The sequence below is a fragment of the Taudactylus pleione genome, unplaced genomic scaffold (assembly GCF_031769625.1).
Source record: "Taudactylus pleione unplaced genomic scaffold, aTauple2 ptg000282l, whole genome shotgun sequence".
NCBI classification, from domain to species: Eukaryota; Metazoa; Chordata; class Amphibia; order Anura; family Myobatrachidae; genus Taudactylus; species Taudactylus pleione.
The window spans coordinates 15,283,609-15,305,000 of NW_028284684.1; the positions used below are offsets into that span (position 1 = coordinate 15,283,609).

General features: G+C 44.5%; 1 protein-coding gene across 14 annotated transcripts in view; it reads left to right on the top strand.

Annotated features, from left to right (window-relative positions):
- Positions 1 to 21,392, top strand: part of NCOR2 (nuclear receptor corepressor 2) — a 535,580-nt gene that overhangs the window by 445,003 nt on the left and 69,185 nt on the right. For all 14 annotated transcript variants that reach the window (XM_088482142.1, XM_088482138.1, XM_088482137.1 and 11 more), the window contains 4 exons: positions 711 to 909; positions 9,063 to 9,224; positions 14,609 to 14,748; positions 15,011 to 15,116. In XM_088482142.1, coding sequence (XP_088338268.1) covers positions 711 to 909; positions 9,063 to 9,224; positions 14,609 to 14,748; positions 15,011 to 15,116 — 607 coding nt within the window. The remainder of the gene's footprint in view (positions 1 to 710; positions 910 to 9,062; positions 9,225 to 14,608; positions 14,749 to 15,010; positions 15,117 to 21,392) is intronic.

Here is a 21,392-nt window from a genome sequence, read left to right on the forward strand (position 1 = left end):
TTTTCCTGTCTGGTGTATTTATTATGAATGGTAGAGCATCCTGGGAGTTTATTCTTCAATACATAATTGAAGTTCGGCATTACATGGAGATCCATTCGATTTTCAGTAAGCATTCCTGGGGGGTGGCTTTTGTCGGCGGGGGTGAATCGGGCTCATGGCGCTGATTTGAGTAGTCGGCAGGTGAGATGTATGTACTGTTCTCTGCAGCACTGAACACCTCCTCCACGTGTCAGAAACCTCGATCTGCCTTTAAGATGAAGGTGCAGAATCACTTTAATGACATTTAGCATGTAGAGTAGGAGACTTGTCACAAAGTGATGTGAAAGGTAACTATAGTCATTGTGGTTTTTGTAACACTTACAAATTGTTGTATCCGTATTTGTTTCTTCATAAATCCTTATTTCCTGTTCAGTGACCCAATGCTTCTCGTCATGCCAGGACCTCTCCTAACTCTGAACAGGCTGCTCTTTGCTTTTTGTCTGCTATATTTATTAACAGTTATTATACAGCGCAACATATTCTGTTGCACTTCACAGTTGGAAACATTAAAAGATCAAAACTGGCTAATAACAGAAAGATATAGAGGTAGGAAGGCCCTGCTCACAAGCTTACAATCTATCCCACATGATCGCTTTCTGATAAGAGAGGCTGGAGCTTAACTACTTAGTTTGTGTGATGATGAAGCTGTTTGTTGACCTTTGTTCCTTCAGATTTCAGAAGGCTTCTTAGAGTCTGTTCCTCAGAGTGTTCCAGTGAAAACACATCACGCTTTGGCCCTTTACCAAGAGGAGATCACCAAGGCTCACGAGTCGGCCCTTGATGGACAAACACCCACTAAGCAACCTCAGTCTCATGACAAGGAGCAGCAGACAATCAGTAGCCCAAAAGGGAAAGTAACAGACAAAGATGGTACGTGTTTAATGTAGATTATTAACTTATTTGTGACTGCCAGACATTGGCTTTTGTTCTTTTAGATCTCTCTGGTCTCTTTTTAGTATTTTCAATTTGTGATATGTATTTTCAATTTGTGATATGTATTCGTTTAACAAATATAAATAGAAAACCTTTTATATGTATGTTGTTTATCTTTTTGTAAACTTTTAGAAAATGTGTTTAAAAAGAAACCGTAACCTGTAACCTTAGATGGAAATACTCTGCAAAACCCATCCTTTTTATTTTGTATTATTTGCTGTATTTCTCAAGGTTCATCCATTTGAAACCCTCTTTGAATTGTCTGCCCTCTCTGCACTCCTGACCCAAAATTCTCAAGCCAATTCTTTAAAAAAATATACTGTATTTGGCTGTAGGTATGTAGGCCTGACTTGTACGAATTGTGAATTAAAAGACATTTAAGAGAGTGAACCTCTTTTCACAACACCAATACCCCAATGAGAGTAGACACAAGACACATCATTTTCTGGAAGTGGGGTTAATATGCTGCATTTCATCAGCATACTCCTCAACAACTTACTTTGTAGGAAGGTCCGACATATGTGCTGCACTGACACTATGGGTGCTGACATAATTTCCCGATATCTGATACAATAGCCTAGCATGTGTGGCCACAGAAGCAGGCATATGAAGTTTGAAGCTTAAAATCACAATGAGACTATAACACAATAAACCGCCTTTAGACCATGTTAATGATGTAGAATGTTACATTACATTGCGAAAGTAGTAGTTTTTATTAATAAAAATGTTCCTGTCATAAACCACTTTGTTTCGCAAACAAATGATCGATTTTCACCTTACATCAGACAATGTTTTATTTGTTAAGAGCAAGACTGATCTCGAAGTATAACATAGAATTTGAATGCAGATAAGGACAATTTTTCTTCCCTATAATGGTGCGGTTATTAGGGTTAGGGATAGAGTTGGGTTAAGGGTTTGGTAGGGGTATTAATGTTTAGGGTCAAGGTTTGAGTTAAGAGTAAGGGTCGGGGGGTTAGGGTAGTAGGATTAATTGTGAGGGTTTAGGGTATTAGCGTTAGGGTTTAAGATTAAGGGTATTAGTGGAGGAGTATGTGTTTTGAGGTTAGAAATAATGATAATATTTATATATTGCATTTTATCCAATAGAACTCAAGGGTGAGGGGGTTAAGGTATTAGTGTTGGGGTATTAAGAGTAAGAGTAAGGGTGAGGGTATTATCGTAAGGATTAAGGATGATGGCTAGGGTATTAGTGTTAGGAGTTTAGCATTATGGGTGAGGGTATTCGGATTAAGAATGAGGGTTAGTGTATTAGTGTTAAGGGTTAGGATTAGGGTGACAGGGTATATGGACAGATACCCATGGCCAGGTAACGGAGCTCCACCTAAGGAGAGAGTGTCCATGGTGGAGAGCAGGAGCCGTAGGGGAAAGAATTAAAACACTCAGAGGTGTATCATGCAGGTGTTGTCACCTTGCAATGTTCATGCAGGGTTCCCCAGCAAGTAGTGTCCAGGAAATGGAAAAAGCAGGTGTTTGAATTGGAGAGAGGCCAAAGCACAGTTTCTTCAAAGTACTGTTGTTTTACAGCAGTAGACATTTTAGGTTGATCCTAAGCTTTCCTCCTGTTTAACTCATACATGCAATAGTGTAGATATAGTAAGACTGTTTTAGAAACAGGCCTACATCTGAGCCAATTGCTTTATTGTTCAAAGAAAAGCAAATTGTACTGGGCTTGAGTAAGCACCAGGCAGCATACAACAAAAAACTATGCTTCACTGATCAACAGCTCCCACACAGGTAACAATTACAAGCAAGACATGAAAACTTGTACGTTTAAACAAACAGATGAGTTTGTATGAGGGCGAAAGGCAGGTTCCAATTGCTGATAGTTCCTTAGTTGTGGTGATATTAGGTTGAGTGTTCTCTTTCTGTTTTCCTCCTGTTTAAGTCCTGTCCTGTCATCTGCAATTCTCTTTAATTTAAGGATACGTTTAAAAAAAAAAAAACACTTCTAGTAAAACACTGTAAAACACTGTACACAGCCTAGGATATTCTCCTTAAGATATTCTCCTTAAGAGTTTCTAAATAAAAGGTGGTCTGCAGCTATATCCCTTAAATTGGACAATTTTTTTTTTTTGAAGATTTCCTACAAAGTGAATGTCCACTACTTACCTCAGCAGAAAGGCATAGATCTATATAGTGGAGAACACTAATTTCATGTATGTCATTGGAAGAGGTCTTGATTAATGACATATAATGTAGCAAATTGAAACAATAATAATAATTTTACAATGTTTGCATCATTGTAACCCAAATTTCTCTTAAAATGGCCAGAGCAGGTCAGGAGAAAGGGATTTGATTTTTTTTTTAACCTTTTAAGCCATCTATTGGAACAAAAGCTTTAAGCTCATCCATCAAATCAGGCATACTAATCAAGGGTCAGGTTATCATTGGGAGTGGCATCTGCATACAGAATAAGCCTTGCTTACACTAAGATTTCCAGCCAGGCCATAGTTCAAGTTCTTACATTTCTTCAGCTAGCACTTCAAACCGCTGCTCAATTAGAGGCCAATCAACTCCAAAAAGTCACAGCCAGTCTTATATAAAACAACTTTTCTTAGTGTTTAGAATTAAATCTAACATTGCAATATTTCGGTTGTCAACATAATCATTTATTTTAATCAATTCTATTCTGAAATTCGTTCATTGAATTGTCATAGCCCATTTGGAGCAATGACATCTACATACTGAGCAGGTACTACAATCCATCAGTAATGTTTACAGATGTGCCAAAAGCACAATTCAAGCCTGTAAATTTACCTTTGCATGTTAATATATATGTGTGTTGATGTGTATGTACAGGGGTGTAACTAGGTATTTGAAGGCCTTATAGCCAAATTTTGTAAGGGCTCCTATGTACCACCAAATGGGGAAAAATGTATATAACACATGTAACTTTGACTACGAAGATGGGCCCCATAGCAGCTGGACCCCTTGCCCCTGCAGTAGTTGCACCCATATGTGTGGGTATGTGTGTATGTATATGTGTATATACAGTGTGTGTGTGTGTATATATATATATATATATATATCTATATCCTCCACATACAAATAGGCTCATCGTCAAGCTCAAGCAGCATGATGACCAGCTGCGAGCAAGCCACGTGGTCGGCCATAGATCGAAAGTATTAAAATTGTTTTTATCATTTCCTCACAATATGATGGAATTTTTATATATTTAGGGCTGATAGTATCTGGTGTGTACACACCCACATAGCACTGGCAACATACACACTAGTTAATCATTTATTAAGTTATTTATATATGAGGGTGGTTCAAGAAGTAAGGTAACAAGACCATTCACTTGTGTAATGTTCTCTATTTCATTCAAATTTCCCACCAGGTCAGATCAGGTAGACCTCTTTCCCTCATGGCCATTAGACTGCACCTCATATCAGTCATACCGTTCCAATATCAGCTGTAAGAGGGTGGGTCTAGCGGAAACATGGTCAGACACTGAGGTGCGTAGTGTGATCAGGTTTCTGCGTATAAAGGGCACATCAGCAGCTGAAATTAATCGCTAACTAGTCTAGGCGTACGGTGTTATCGTCATGTCACAGAAACCGGTTTGGTGCACTGCCTTTGATAACGTCAGGACAGACGTTCAAGATGATCAGCGATCCAGGTGGCCAAATGCCCACCGGTTTGTTTCAGGAGGACAGACTGATCTGAGTATGTGATATTGCTGACTAATGAACATCTCAGTGGGTAGTGTGCACAACATCGTTCATGAGCAACTGGAGTACAGGAAAAAGTGTTCACGCTGGGTACCGAAGCAACTCACAGAAGTTCACAAAACTAATAAGATGGGATTGTCTCTCGTGCACTTGCAGTGGTACCATGACGAGGGAGTGCAGTTCCTGCAGCGTATTTTTACAGGTGATTATAGCCGATTTCAATTAGCACTGATAATTTAACGTGGGTAAAAAAAGGGTGATGGGCTTTAATGTCTGGAGCTATTCAAATCCAACCCCGATTTTCACCCGTGCCCCTTTATAATGTCTGTTAAATTAACGTGTTATTGGGTATAAATTCACGTACCTTTTTGTTAACAGGGTTGTGGCGCACCCATTAACATGCTAATAATTGGGGGTTTTTTTCTCAGGACTGATCAGACCAGAAAAAAAAATCCCCATTAAGTGAAGCCTGCGGGCTGCCTTCGGAGCTAATTGAATAGCCCCAGGGAATCAATTAGCCACAGTAAATTACCCTGACTAATTTAATTCCCTCCTAAAAGTGATTGCATCATGTGACACAGGAGACGAAGCAAGTATCCATGACATGGAAATGCACATTGTCCCCGCCTTCAAAGAAATTAAAAAAAAAAAAAACTCCATCAGCAAAGAAGGCCATGGTGACCGTGTTTTGGGTCAACAAGGGCGTGCTTTTTGTTGATTTCCTCACCAATGGAGATACTGTGAATGCTGTCTGCTATTGTGATACTTTTAGCCGGTTGTGGAGGACAATTAGTCGAAAATGGCCTGAGTTGCTGCGAACAGGTGTAGTATTGCTACACGATAACGCAAGACTACACTCAGGCAACCGCAAGCGTGAGTTGTTACAACGCTACCATTGTTAGATACTGAACTATCCTCCCTACAGCCCTGACCTGGGACCAAGTGATTAACATCTCTTAGGACCATTGAAAAAGCACCTGGGTTCAAGGCGATTCGCAACAGACGGTGAAGTCCGGCAAGCCGTCGTGTCCTGGCTTCAGGCATTTGACACTGATTTCTTCTATGCCGGGATAGATGCATTGGTGTACTGTTGGAACAAATGATTAGACAATAGGACTATGTGGAAAAATAATCTGTACCAAGGCCATATTGTTGATTTATGCGTATATGTACGAGTTGAATAAATTTACGCAATGAGAGGTTTTGTTACCTTAATTATTGAAGCACCCTCGTATATATTCTGCAGTGCTTTATATGTTTTTTGGTCATTCACATCAGTCCCTGTCCCAGTGCAGCTTACAATCTATACTATAGCTATATTTTTGGATTGGGAGGAAAAAGGAGTACAAGGAAGAAACCCACGTAAGCATGGAGAGCATATACAAACTCCACATAGGACTGTAGTGTGAACCGAAGGCAGTAATACTAACCATTACACCAATCATGCTTGGTATATTACCTATGCAGTGGGTATCCTGTCAGCTCACTTCTCATTTTACCCTTGTTTATTTCATATCCATTGCTTATTCGCACATTACAGCCAGTGTAGTAGTGTCTTGCCTGTTGCTCTGTGTTGAATGAACAATGCATGGTTCAAAAGTACTTGTAAGGATCTCGCCTAATACTCTTCTCTCTCCCGTTGTGTGTCATTAGTTCCAGGCATTCCTCATTTTGCCCAGTGAAATCCTATGTAATGTGCCTAAAATGGCTGGATTCATCAGGGGTGGGATGATAAATCCTAGTAACTGATTACCCAAAATGGCTACCCGCACGCTTTGCATTACTGCCATGGCCTCTGCATTTTCATACATATCTAACCTTATTATATTCATAGTTTTCTGTTTGTAAATTGTTGTATTTTGTTCAAACTGTCTGTTAAGTGCCTTGATTCCTATAGAAGAAACAACACTATATAAATAAAATTATTACTATCTGGAACAATTTGTGTAAAGCTGCGCATGCATTATGCGATGTGTGTACCCAGCGACAGTGCACGATTCGATGTACGATGACGCTATGTATTATTGCATGATGCAGCGTTCCATCTGCTGTGCAGAACAGGTGGGATGATGTGATAAACGACCTTCGTTAATGACTGATCAGACGTACACATATACAATGAGTTCAGGTGTGTGTGTGTAGTGTGTACCTAACTTTACTGTCATTTGTAATACAGACATATCTTGACTGTTTAAGGGGTTGAATAATTTTGTTAGCCATTGTATATGCAAATACACATATAAATATAAAGACCTATGTACCACTCAGCTCCTAAAGGTCAGTTTGTGATCCCTCAAAGCAATCCAATGAAAAGAGAAAAAACTTTCTGCATGTACATGAGTGGGACTTATGCAAAATGCCTGGGCTTCTCTTGGTTGCTCATTGGTAATAGATTCTGATGGAGGTGGATGGAGCTTGCCCCCCTTTCCCCCAACAAGTCATTTAACTTAAGTAGTTTATAAAAACAGAATCAGTACAGTTTGTTATATCCCTTTGCATGAATAAAACACTACAATACCGTTCAGCACCATGAGCAGCAGGAGCATCGTCCTGGCGGCACCTGGGGGTGACAGGCTTTTACAGACATGTAAATGTCATGCCCACTTCAACCAGTAAACATAATATACACCTGCAGATGTTGCATCACCGATTTGTTGATACTGGTTATGCAAAACTAAACTGATAGCAATCTGGTAGACAGACTGCAGGTTAATTCTGCACATGTTATCAGTCAGAGGTCTTATACGAATTGCTTTAATAGCTGCACTATTTTATGTGCTGAGCTGTTTGTGTGCTCAGGCACAGTCCAGGAGGTGTGTTTATAGGGGCTATAATTGCATAGCTAAACTCTGAGCCAAGTAAATTTAAACAAGGCCAAATTCCACTTATTACGCTACACTTCCTCCCTAGCATATTTTCACAATTTGGTAGATACACAGTAGCTGCTCACAGAGAATGTTCTTGTATATCTGTACGCTCTATTATTAAATTACTATTCTGCTAAAAGTCTTGACAGCCATCAATTCTGCACAACTGCTTCCTCAGTCTCAGCGGTTTTATTCCATTGTTTTTAAGGCCGGGTACACATCAGAACGAAGTGTATCCCAGCCAACCCGACACCCGATGGAAGTATATATCGGGCGGCCGTAACACACTTAACGATCCGGTGTAAGACTGTGCAATATACCCTTCCATCCTGCATTCACCTGCATGTTGTTGCCAGCGACGTCATTCCATCTGACACGTAGCCGATCTGCATCTGAACCATATATCGTCCAATATATCTACTAATGAGCAGCCCACCTAAGACTTGTGTCATCTGGTAGGTTTAAACATGGTCATAGAATATGAAATATTAAGAGGCAGATCATGCAACTAAACAGCTGAGTTTTTTTGCATGCAGCTTGTTTGAATCATGGTGTTTTGAAGGAGGATGGGACTTCAGCTTTTTAATATTAAGCTAAAAATGCTGGCAGCTTGTATACTCTAACATGCATTTTGCAGTTAATGGGGAAAAACAGCTAGGCTTAGATCACTCTTTGTAAGAGCGACAAAGGCACAAGTAGTTGTCATTGAAAATTATTCATATCGCTTGTTTGGTGGGTCCTTAAGTGAATCCATGTAAATCCTGTGGCAGTGATCTGCTATGTGAATAAAGTACAGTATCTGACCGGTTATGTATGTGCTTTGCAACTGAAGGCTTAGGAGGGTATACTGTTACACACGGTAATTTGCCACACAAAAAAAAGGGCCTTTATTGCGATAAAAGCCAGATGGTCATTATCGGGCTATCCAATTATAGCACTTTTTAATGCGGCAAAATACCCTTTATAGCAAAAATAAATAGGATCCGGTAAAAGCCAAGGACCTCTGTGTTTTCACGCCAGTGCTCAGGGTAATAGTGCTTACTTACCGGGGATTTGGTTTCACCTGTCTGAGGCAGACTAAACAAAATCCCTGATAAGTGGCAGCATCAGGGTTAATTTAATAGCCCCGTCAGTGGTAATTAGCCGTGGATACTGCCCTCAGTGCTCAGTGTCAGCAAGGGTTTAAAATGTTGCTGCTGTTGTTTTTGTTTTGTTTTTTTCTAAAGCAGTCTTGGCTATGGTCAGATCACACCCTACTGCATTTAGGTTCACCCAGGATGATTCTAGGTTTTTATCATCACGCTTTTCAACATTCATGCTGCCTGAAGCTCCCTAACAGGTATAATGGCTTTCCAGCATGTCCTCTTTAATGTGCCACAGAGGCAGCACGGATCACAAGATTCAAGCAGTATATGCAATATTGGACTCTACAATGTGTAGCCACCCTACTGCAGTGTAACATTGCATATGTAATACTTAAATATTGTTGTACAGCAATCCGATCTCTAAACTTCTTTTTTCTTTTCAGATAAGGCTGCTTATATGGCATTACCGGTAGAGGGCCAGAGGGTAAATGCAGAGCAGACATGCACCCCATCTTGGCCCCATACTGAACTGTATAAAGTGCCTGTCAGAGAAGTATTAAAGCTGCTTCCTCAACAGGAGCCAGCACCCACGTATAACACTCAAGGTGAGAAACCGAGTTACCCAATAATTGAAGGGGAATTTCTTCCTTATTTATATATGTAGTGTTCTTTTCACTTTATTTTTCAATAAATATTTAATAACACATTGACATTAGTAGTATTTCTTATTATGTGCAATTATTAATATTAGTATTTATATTGCACTACAAAGTTCTGCAGTGCCATCCAGAGCGTGATGCTGGGTAGCCATAGTAACCTAATGTCAGGGTAACAAATATATATATATAAATATATATATATAAATATATATATATATATATATATATATATATATATACAGGTTGAGTCTCTCATATCCAAAGTGCTTGGGACCAGGGGTATTTTGGATAACGGAATATTTCGTATTTTGGAATAATTGCATATCATAATGAAATATCTTGGGAATGGGACCCCAATATACACACAGAATGCATATATGTGTTATATGCACCTTATACACATAGCCTGCAGCTCATTTTATACAATATTTTCAATAATTTTGTGGCTCAAGCAAAGTTTGTGTACATACATGAAATAAATTTATGCTGCATTTACACCCTATACACACAGCCTGAAGATAATTGTATACCATATTTTTAATAATTTGTGCCTTAGACAAAGTTTGTGTACATTGAACCATCAAAAATCAAAGGTTTTATTATCTCAGTCATGCCAAAATTATTCCGTAATTCGGAATATTCCGTATTTCGGAATATTTGGATATGGGAGACTCAACCTGTATATGCATACATATAGATATTGGCATAGTTATATGGGGAGTGATGTTACAAGAGGAGAGAGGGCCCTGCTTGTGAAAGCTTACTTTCTAAATGGAGAGGTAGTAGTGAAGACAGCAATGAGTGGGTAGGGATAACTCAGTGTTTGAATTAATGGATGCTGTGGGAGAGTCTGGTAGACACAGGGAGAGTGTTCCATAAGTTAGGGGTAGCATGGGAGAACTCTTTGATGGCAATGAGAGGAGTTAGTCATTTGAGAGGAGAGGCAGGAGTTTCCAGCTGACCTATGTCGGTGGTAGATATTGTGGAAGGCAATGTACTTAGGAAGGGTGAGATCTTTGTTTGTGAGAGTGAGGAGTTTAAATTGAATTATGAAGTGTATAGGGACCCAATGGAAGGATTGGCAGGAGTTAGCAGTAGCGTAAAAAAGAGGTTGAGGAGGGGAGACCAGACATTAGAAGGTTTAAATAGTTGAGGCAAGATGTGATGAAAATATATTCTCTACTTATTTGGATATATTAAGGTGTTGGGACTCCCATATTGCTTGTTTTGTAGTAATAGTTGTTCATATGACTGCAGTGGCTCAGAGGATAACAAAATCGTAGTCCCTTAGCTTTTTTATGAAACAATAATCATCTATAACCTACGTTATTTTTAAAATAAGGCACTGGGTTTAGGGATCTTACTTTATTTTGTTATCTCTTTTTCGGTTTCCAGGCAGAGTGTCTTAGAACAACCTGTAAAGCCAATGGGAACAATCAAACATGCAGCAGACTAGACCAAATTATGTAACCAATCAAAGCTTAGATGATTCAGAGTTAAGCCAGGCCGAAATAATTGCAATTATCGCCTGATCCGCAGAATATAAACAGATCGGGCCCATAATTGCATAGTGTATGGCCGCGACCATTCAGATGATTGGACAACTGATCCGATCTTTGGTCAGCAGCACCTGACCGTGTCGCAGCCAACTGCCGAACTATCCTTTATTCCTTCAGATTGGAGGAACAGGGAATTGTTTCCTGCCCAGGGGAGGAACCCAGATATTGTTTGGCCATATACTGTGACATCTCTCGCACTGTATAGCCATGATATCTGACGGTGTTCAGGCTGTAAAGGCAGGGCCAGATTAACAATGGGGCGGATGGAGCTACAGCTCCAGGCCTCCACATAAAAATAGGCCCATCAACATGACAGCATGATTACCAGCTGCCTAACTGACCATACATTTTAAGTATTTAAATAGTTTTTCTAGTTTTCCCCCTAAAAAACATTATGCAATTTTTCTATTTCTGTGTAGTTAGGGAGACATTGTGTCTCATAGTGTAGGGGGTGTACACACAAAGGTTACTTTGACCACACCCACACAGCACCAATCACAGCTATTCCCCATCTCAGTATAGGCCCTTGAACATTTTCAGCTCCAGGCCAGTGTAAAGGTGCGTATCCACTAATAGACGGAGAAACGAGAGCACGATTACAACATTGTAATCATGCTGTAGTTTCTCCGTCTGTGATGTGCCTACACTGAACGTTCAGTGTAGGCACATCCTTCATCCCTGTACATGCTGAACCTGACGTGATCGTCAGGTTTACCAGAATGTACGGGCGATGATAGATGTCGGAAACGACCAGCGAGCGCGTGCATCGCTGGTCATTTCCGACATAGATGTGCCCGATGCATGCACAATTTGCACGTGATTGAATGATAACGACGTCGCTTTCGTTCAATCGCCTACAAATATCGCTTAGTGGATACGCATCTTAAGGTAAAATGTATGTCGGTCTGACAGACCTTTTATCTGACAGTGTATGCCAGGTATTTGTCTAGTCTGTGGCTAATGGGAACATTAGAACATTCACAGGGCTAGACCAGCTTATAGCCAATCATTAAACTGTTTATATCACAAAAGCTCTGGGAAACAATTAAAAATATAAATGACACCACTATTTCAAATAAGGCTCATACACCCTGGTTGTTATTACAATGTTTGTTTTGTGTTTGTCTATACAGAGCCGTAGCTAGACATTTTGGTGCCCTGTGCGAGAAAGTTCATTGGTGCACCCCCAACTGCCTATATACAGTATATATATTTATATGTGTGTGTGTGTGTTATATACTGTTTGTACAGTTATTTGTTTTATTACTAAATTCAGCACCAGCAGAACAGGGGTTGTAAAAGATGGGGTCTGGGGCAGGCTGCAGGGCTGGCCAGTGGCCACTACTTTTAATACTGCCAGCCAGTAAGACCTCACCTGTCTGGCAGGTCCTCGGTCCTGTGACATCCCACTCCTGTGTGCTGTGTCCACCGTGCCGCCGCCACTCCTTGCCAACCAGCCCCCACCACACAGCAGCCAGCCCAGCAGCTCCTCATCGACCTCTGGGAGCCTTGGGTGGGGAGACGTCATGATGTCATCACGTCTCCGTCTCTCCTGCCCTAATAGGTTGCCGGAGTCGGGACCTCAGAAGGAGGCGGGGAAGCTGCGTCTGTCTGCCCTGCCTCCTCTGCGCTGGAAGCCGCGGACACACAGCAGCGGCCGCCCGGCACTAGTGATTGGAATAAACTAATAGTATTATGAGATGGTGAGTGGGCTTTCGGTGTTCCGCCCTCAGCAACGTTGCGCTCTGTGCAGAGGCACCGACCGCACCACCCTAGCTACGGCCCTGTGTCTATACATTATATTATTTAACAAAAGATTGGGCGCTCTGGAGAGATCTGGGAAAGGACAATACAATAAGCAGCTCTCCACTAAGGGGATAGGCAGACCCCAAAGTACAAAAGACTAAAAAATGCTTTTGTGGGAGCGCTAATTGGTATGTATATTGAAATTAACTAAATGATGTGAAAATGTAAATAAATAGGGGTCACATTTAATGATGCGATAATATAAGAATAAACATATAATATAAAAACTAATGTATCTAGAAACCAACATAGAAGAGGTTACCATACATCAATGCAGGTGGTATATAAATAAAAACATAACATATAAAACTTTACAAAATCAGCATGAGATAAATGTAAACAGTCGTGGGTGAATTGCAATCTGCAAAACAAATGTCCAAAAAGTATGGATAAATGATACACCTGTTGGTGGGTAATGTATTGGATATCTCAAATAGATCTGCTCTCAGATGTTCTGAGATGTTCAGCAGATGATAGTCTTATGTGGAAATGTCTCTTAAAAAAACAGGGAAAAGGAAAAACTGTAGAGATAAAGTGTCAATAGTTCCAATAGCGAGTAGACAAAATAAATGATTGTGCCAGCACAGTGATATGTAATCCAGAGTCTTGCCCGCTGTTTAGACCGTGCAGTGCGGGTGCTGTGCGGCGTGGGGGAATCGGCTGTCCGTGCACTTGACAGTCCCGGCCGGGAATGAGTAAAGTTCCCTTGAAGTAGTATAGCTGGGTGTCTGAGCGGCGACTGGTATAGATGTGAGCCGCCCTGTTTATTCAGAGTGGAGTTACCCCTGAGGAAACGGCCAGTTAAACAGAGCCAAGAAACGCATTAGGTGTTCCCACTCTGAATACACAGAGCAACAGAATTGCTGTTTAAAGTTACACTGTTACCACCATTGAGAAGTTTCTCCCCGAGGTGGTCAGCTGGTAATCTGCGAGACGTCGCATCAATCGGAGCGGCTCACATCTATACCAGTCGCCGCTCAGACACCCAGCTATACTACTTCAAGGGAACTTTACTCATTCCCGGCCGGGACTGTCAAGTGCAAGGACAGCCGATTCCCCAACGCCGCACAGCACCCGCACTGCACGTTCTAAACAGTGGGTAAGACTCTGGATTACATATCACTGTGCTGGCACAATTATTTATTTTGTCTACTCGCTATTGGAACTATTGACACTTTATCTCTACAGTTTTTCCTTTTCCCTGTTTTTTTAAGAGACATTTCCACATAAGACTATCATCTCCTGAACATCTCGGAACATCTGAGAGCAAATCTATTTGAAATATCCAATACATTACCCACCAACAGGTGTATCATTTATCCATACTTTTTGGACATTTGTTTTGCAGATTGCAATTCACCCACGACTGTTTACATTTATCTCATGCTGATTTTGTAAAGTTTTATATGTTATGTTTTTATTTATATACCACCTGCATTGATGTATGGTAACCTCTTTTATGCTGGTTTCTAGATACATTTGTTTTTATTTTATATGTTTATTCTCATGTTATCGCATCATTAAATGTGACCCCTATTTATTTACATTTTCACATCATTTGGTTCAAATAATATAATGCCCACATTTCACTTCCTTCAATAATAATAATCTATAATATACAAGTGGTCTTAAAAAAAAAAAAAAAAAAAAAAAAAAAAAAATATTATCTATAAAGGGTGTCATCACTTCAGTTTATAATAAGCAGTAAATTACAAATATTAGTGGGTCTATGTACTAAGCCTTGGAGAGAGAGATAAAGCACCAACAAATTAGTTCCTAACTGTCGTTTTTCAAACAGCCTGTAAAATTACAGTAGCTGATTGGTTGGGACTTTCTCTCTCCAAGGCTTAGTGAATAGACCCTTAGAAGTTTATTTTTTTATCATCTTATATAGTGTGGAATAGGGATTTCATGATCTATCAATATTATATTTTTGAATGTATGTGATTTTTTTTTTTAACACAGGTCCTTCAATGCCATTAAACATTCATGATGGTTCACGGCCATTGGCTCCTCGTATTAACAACATATCAAACCCACCTCCTCTCATCTCCTCTAGCAAACACCCAGCTACTATGGAAAGACCCTTGTACTCTATGTCTCAGGTACAGTACTCAGAGATTTGCTTCATTTTGATAGGAACTTTATAGAGTGTATAGTCGTATTGGAGGCCTGCCAGCAGAAGTGACAGTCCCTTTGATTCTGTTGAATCCATTTGTTCTAAGATTGTCATGATAGATAGACCATATTTTGTTGGAAGTATTTTCTGCTGACTGTTTTTAAGTTATATGTACAGTATATTGGTAATATTTTTTAGCAATTGAATATGGAAAATCTATATACATTTTTTTTGTTCTTTGTTTTCAGGGTGACCTGATTCCATTTCATTCTCAGTACAGCTCTGAACATGCGAAAGCCCCTGTGGGCTCCATCACAATGGGTTTACCACTGGGTTTTGATCCTAAAAAACTGGGTGAGGAGAGCAAGTTGATATTTGCAATGTTCTGTCATCTAGACTAATATGAATGATATACATTTTTCTACTTCAGGGTCCATAGGGGGTCCACAGGGTTGACCTTGGGGTTATAGCTGGAACAGGATCCATGGGCACCACACAGTTAAGCTTTTAGCTCCCAGGATGCACTTGGGTCCTCCTCTATACCCCGCCCCCGAGCCACAGGCACCTCAGTGTAAGCTGGTGCCCGGCCGGAGTCGGTCACCGCGCAGGGGGGGCTGCAGGAGCAGCCCCCAGAAGCTTTTTATTTTAAGTTAGATTTTATTTATTTTTAATCTCTTTTTACTACAGACAGCAGCGAAGGGCTGTCTGTACAGACGCCCACGCTGCCGCTCTGATCCCCGACTGGCGCCACGACGCCAGTACTGATCTGGGGATCGCGGCGGGAGGGCAGAGTCCGTACTAGCCGGACTCTGTCTACCTCCCAGGACTGCTACCGGAGTCGCCGGGGATTCAGGTAAGCCGCGCGTCGCTGGCTAGCGGCAGCGCGCGGAATGCCTTAAATGCAGTCCTTTAGCCTCCGGTCCTGGGGACAGACCGGAGGCTGCTGGCAGTGGCGGCGGGCCCCCCCCATAACCCGTGGGACCACTAGACCACCGGGGATAAAGGGGCAAGCGGGAAGCCAGCATCCCTGGGGTTATGGCCAGCCAGGGGAGGAAGCCTTCCCTGTCAGCGGCTCCTCCCCTCAGCTCAGCGCGCCTTTCAGCACGTAGTCTGGCGTCGCTGAGCTGCATCTACTCGGCCACTCCTCCTCTGAGGTCTCCAGCGGCCATTTTCCCAGTGGCAGCGCAGATCTCAGGGAGCACGCGGACCGGTCCCCCTGTGTACCTCTCCCCTGATTAAGGACAGCGTACACAGCACTATAGCCCTCCCAGACACTGAATCTGGGCAGGTTGATTGTAGTGTAAAGGTGCAGTGAGTATTACTTCTGCATGGTATGTGACTTTTGCTAGTGCTGCCTGTCTGTGCTTATTTTCCGCTTACTGTCAGCTTATACCTATCCCTTTACTTCTCCTACAAGCCCTACAGGTGTGTGGGGGAGGGGCGTTTCTACTGACCTCACTTATATAGATCACGTATTTGTGAGGTCCGTCACATACAGTTGTGTGCTACTCAGTGCCATATTGTGGGCTGTTGTTCAGCACACCGGTGAGTGCGTTTTACTTCTACCCTGGTGCCAGATATATAATATATTCTGTCATGTCAGACGAGGAGGTTGAGCGCTCAGTGGCTCCGGTGTTGGCCTCCTGCGGACGCTGTTCTGCAGGAGTAGATAGGGAGGATTTGTCACAGGATGGCCTGTGTAGTCGATGCCAGGTGGCTCCTGGCCCATCCAGACCTTCTCTGGCGCAGGAACCACCGTGGGCGATGTTTTCTCAAGTGCTGGTGTCTATTGCGGACCGTCTGTCGGTCCCGACTGCTCTCCCTACTAGGGCGGTGCCCCAGCCGACCATCCCCCATTCCCCGGGTGTCCCGCAGTTATTGCGGAGTCCTCCTGGATCTCAATCAGTAGGTCCCTATGCGGGGTTGCCTATGTATATACAGGCTTCCCCTGTGCCGCAGCAGCCTGTGGTACCTTTTCAGGCCCCTATGGCGACTCCTCCACCATGGGTGGATGTGCTCTCCAACTCCGTGCAAAATTTGGCGGCCGCTTCCTCGGCTTTTCAGTCAATGTTGCAGACTGACATGCCTTCTAGGATTTCAAAACGCCCACTCATGACACGGGCTGCTCAGGTATCGGACTCAGAGGGTTCCTCAGATGATGGGGAGGTCCCTGATGACACTGACTCGGACGCCTCGGTCCAGGAAATGGATACCAAGTCGTCCATTAATGTGCGAGCACTAGTTAGGGCGGTGCGAGCTATTCTTCTTATAGAGGATGAGGCACCGGTTCCTAAGTCGAAGTTTCCTAGTTTCAAAAAAACTAAGGTGGCTTCTGCGGTGTTTCCCCTGTCGGATCAGTTGACGGATCATATGGCGGTAGCTTGGCAGGCGCCCAGTAAGAGATTCCTTCCTCAGAAGCGGTTGGCTTCTAATTACCCCTTCCCTGAGGCACATTGTAAAAAATGGGAAACTCCACCGGCGGTGGATTCCCATGTCACCCGTTTAACTCGGGGCGCCACCTTACCATTACCGTCGATATCCTCGCTGAAGGATCCCACGGACAGGAAAGTTGAGACTTGCTTAAAGTCTATTTACTCCCTCTCCGGGGCAGTGGCCCGACCGTCCATGGCCATCTCCTGGGTAGCCAAGGCCATTGAGGGGTGGGCCAATGCATTGGAAGATACCTTCCCAGACGACGCTCCGGATGTTCAGCGGGCGTTGTTGGGACAAATGAGGGACGCTGCTTCTTACATTGGTGAAGCTTCTTTAGATGCTAGTCTGCTGACCTCGCGGGTATCGGCTGCAGCGGTGTCTGGCCGCCGATCCTTGTGGTTGCGGTCCTGGAGAGCGGACTCTGATTCAAAGAAGGGTCTGGAGGCCTTACCTTTCAATGGGGAATTACTATTTGGTCCGGACTTGGACAAAATAGTGGACACCCTGGCTAAATCCAAGTCGGCCTTCCTCCCTTCGGCGGCACTGCCTGCTAAGGTTCGGAGTTTGGCTTTTCGTTCCTTTCGGGTTCAGGGTAAGGCGAAAGGTCAGTCCTTCCCGAGACAGTCTGCGAGTAAGACTGCCTCTAAACCCAAGAAGCAAGCCTGGAGTGCTCGGCGCCCTTCTTCCAAGCAGGAAGATAAACCTGCGGCCTGATGGGACGGGCCTCCCTCTGGGGGACCTCAGAGTGGGAGGCCGACTTCTTCTATTTGCCCAGTGCTGGCACAATACCACCACGGATGCCTGGGTTCGAGAAGTGGTCTCCCAGGGGTATGCCCTGTCTTTTCGGCACAGACCACCCCACCAGTTTTTCTGCACAAGTCCTTCTCAGGACAAGGCCAAGGCGTTACAGGTTCAGGAGGCTATAGAGTCCTTGCTGAAAGCAGGGGTCATTGTTCCCGTTCCTCTATCACAACGAGGGACGGGGTATTATTCGTCTCTGTTTCTGGTGCAGAAACCCAATGGTTCTCATCGCCCTATCCTCAACTTGAAGTCTCTGAACAAATTCCTCAGAGTTCCCAAGTTCAGGATGGAAACGTTAACGTTCCATCATTCTGGCGATGGAACTGGGGGATTACATGGTGTCCCTGGACATCCAGGACGCCTACCTCCATGTTCCGATAGCATCTTCACACCAGCGGTATCTGAGGTTCGCTATCCTTCAACACCACTATCAGTTCCGGGCGCTACCCTTTGGTCTCTCCATGGCACCGAGGGTGTTCACGAAGATTATGGCGGTCATGGCCGCACATCTTCGGAACCAGAATGTACGGCTGCTGCCGTATCTGGACGACCTCCTGTTGCTGGCGAGCTCCCCGGAGGTACTGCTTCAACATCTCCACCTGACGATCGCTTGCCTGCAAGCACACGGGTGGTTGATAAATTGGAAAAAGTCCTCCCTGATTCCATCACAGCGGATGGTTCATTTGGGAGCCCTGCTGGATTCGCGTCAGCAAAGGATCTTCCTGACTCCGGAGAAGGTCGCCTCCCTACAGCTGCGGATACACAGTTGCCTGAGCCGTTGCCGCCTGTCGGTCCATTCGGCTATGAGAGTTCTGGGGTCCATGGTGTCGACATTCGACATGGTGGAATTTGCCCAGTTCCATTCCCGGCCCCTGCAGGGGCTGATTCTATCAGAATGGAACGGGTTACCTCACCGGATCCGCTCTCAGGTGCTGGTGTTGTCTCCGGACGTTCTTTGCAATCTTTGGCTTGGTGGCTTCAGACAGCTCATCTGGTCGAGGGGCGCCCATTTTGGATCCCGGACTGGGTCCTGCTCACGACGGATGCCAGTCTCCGGGGTTGGGGGGCAGTGACCGGCTCTTTGTCGCTTCAGGGTCGTTGGTCAGCGGAAGAAGCACTTCTCCCCATCAACATCCTGGAACTGCGGGCAGTATACAGGGCCCTGCAGTCGTCCGGCCCCGCTCTTCACGGAAGGGCGCTACAGGTGCAGTCCGACAACGCCACCACGGTGGCGTATATCAACCACCAAGGCGGAACTCGCAGTCAGGCAGCGATGTCGGAGGTGTCTCGTATCCTGACTTGGGTTGGAGGGTCACATTCCGGCGATCTCGGCGGTCTTCATCCCCGGAGTCCTCAATTGGGAGGCGGACTTCCTCAGCCGTCACGACGTGCATCCCGGGGAATGGTCGCTTCACCCAGAGGTGTTTCAGCTACTCGTGGACAGGTGGGGACTGCCGGAGCTGGACTTGATGGCCTCCCGTCACAATCACAAGTTGCCCGTTTACGGGTCAAGGACAAGAGACGCAGACGCAAGTCTGGTGGACGCGCTGTCGGTGAAATGGACGTTTCACCTGGCGTATCTGTTTCCTCCGCTATCCCTGCTTCCTCGGGTTCTGCGGAAATTCAAGCAGGACGGCGGCATGCTCGTGCTGGTAGCTCCGGCGTGGCCCAGACGTCCTTGGTACTCCGATCTCAGGAGCCTCTCCATCGACGCTCCGTACCTTCTTCCTCAGCGTCGGGACCTGTTGTCTCAGGGGCCCTGCCTTTACCCGGATCTGGGTCGGCTGTCTTTGACGGCGTGGCTCTTGAGACAGCCGTCTTGAGGTCTCGGGGCTTCTCCAGTTCGGTTATTGGTACCATGCTCAGGGCACGCAAGCCTGCTTCAGCACGGATTTATCACAGAGTGTGGCACACTTCCTTTCAGTGGTGTGAGTCCAGACATTATGATCCTCAGGTGTTCCGAGTTTCTAGGATCTTGCAATTTCTTCAGTCAGGATTGGATCTCGGCTTACGCCTTGCATCTCTGAAGGTTCATGTGTCCGCCTTGTCCGTGTGGTTTCAACGGCGGATTGCAATACTACCAGACGTTCACACCTTTTTCCAGGGTGTTCTCAGGATCCAGCCTCCCTTTGTGCCTCCTGTGGCTCCTTGGGACTTGGCGGTGGTGCTACGGGTCCTGCAGGGTCCTCCGTTTGAGCCTCTTGAGGCGGTGGAGCTCAAGTGGCTGACATTTAAGACTGTTTTTCTCCTGGCAATTGCTTCGGCCAGGAGGGTGTCTGAATTGGGGGCGCTTTCCTGTCGCCCTCCTTTCCTGATTTTTCACCAGGACAGAGCGGTGCTCCGCACTCGTCCTGAGTTTTTGCCCAAAGTGGTCTCGAAGTTCCACATTAATCAGGAACTTGTTGTGCCAGCTTTTCAGTCCCCTGATCTTTCAGCTGGTGAGACTTCCTTAGATGTGGTCCGGGCGCTTAGAATTTATGTAGACCGGACGGCTTCGGTTAGGAAGTCTGATTCCTTGTTTATCCTCTTTGGTTTTCACAAGAGGGGTTGGCCTGCCAACAAACAAACGTTAGCCCGTTGGCTTCGTTCCGTTATTTGTGAGGCTTATGCACAAGAGGGTTTACCTGTGCCAGCCTCTGTTAAGACTCATTCCACTCGTTCTGTGGGTCCCTCTTGGGCTGCTAGACGTGGCGCTTCTGCTGTTCAGCTGTGTAAGGCGGCCACTTGGTCTTCTATTCAAACGTTTTTGAGGTTCTATGCGTTTGACACCTTCGCCTCTCAGGATGCTTCCTTTGGGCGTCGGGTGCTCCTTTCAGCACAGGAGTGTCCCCGCCCTTAGTTGAACTGCTTTGGGACATCCCCAAGGTCAACCCTGTGGACCCTGAAGTAGAAAACAAGAGATATGGTAAGAACTTACCTTTGTTATCTCTGTTTCTACGAAGTCCATAGGGTCCACAGGGCGCCCGCCCTGACGCACCTGGCTTCAAATGGGCTGTGTGGCTGGTCACCGGTTTTCCGTCTCCTATTGCTGTGAGTATGGTTTCTTGTGTGTTCCAGTCTTCCTTCTCTCTGTTCCATATTCTCCTCCGGCCTAGGCTGCTTACCAACTGAGGTGCCTGTGGCTCGGGGGCGGGGTATAGAGGAGGACCCTAACTGGGAGCTAAAAGCTTAACTGTGTGGTGCCCATGGATCCTGTTCCAGCTATAACCCCAAGGTCAACCCTGTGGACCCTATGGACTTCGTAGAAACAGAGATAACAAAGGTAAGTTCTTACCATATCTCTTGTTATTTGTGCAGCTCTGTAATTGCCAGCCATCTTCCTTTCACCAGTTACATTACTTCACCTAGCATCCTATGGCATTGAATATTTCACTGATGCCTTTCTGCGCTGTGCCC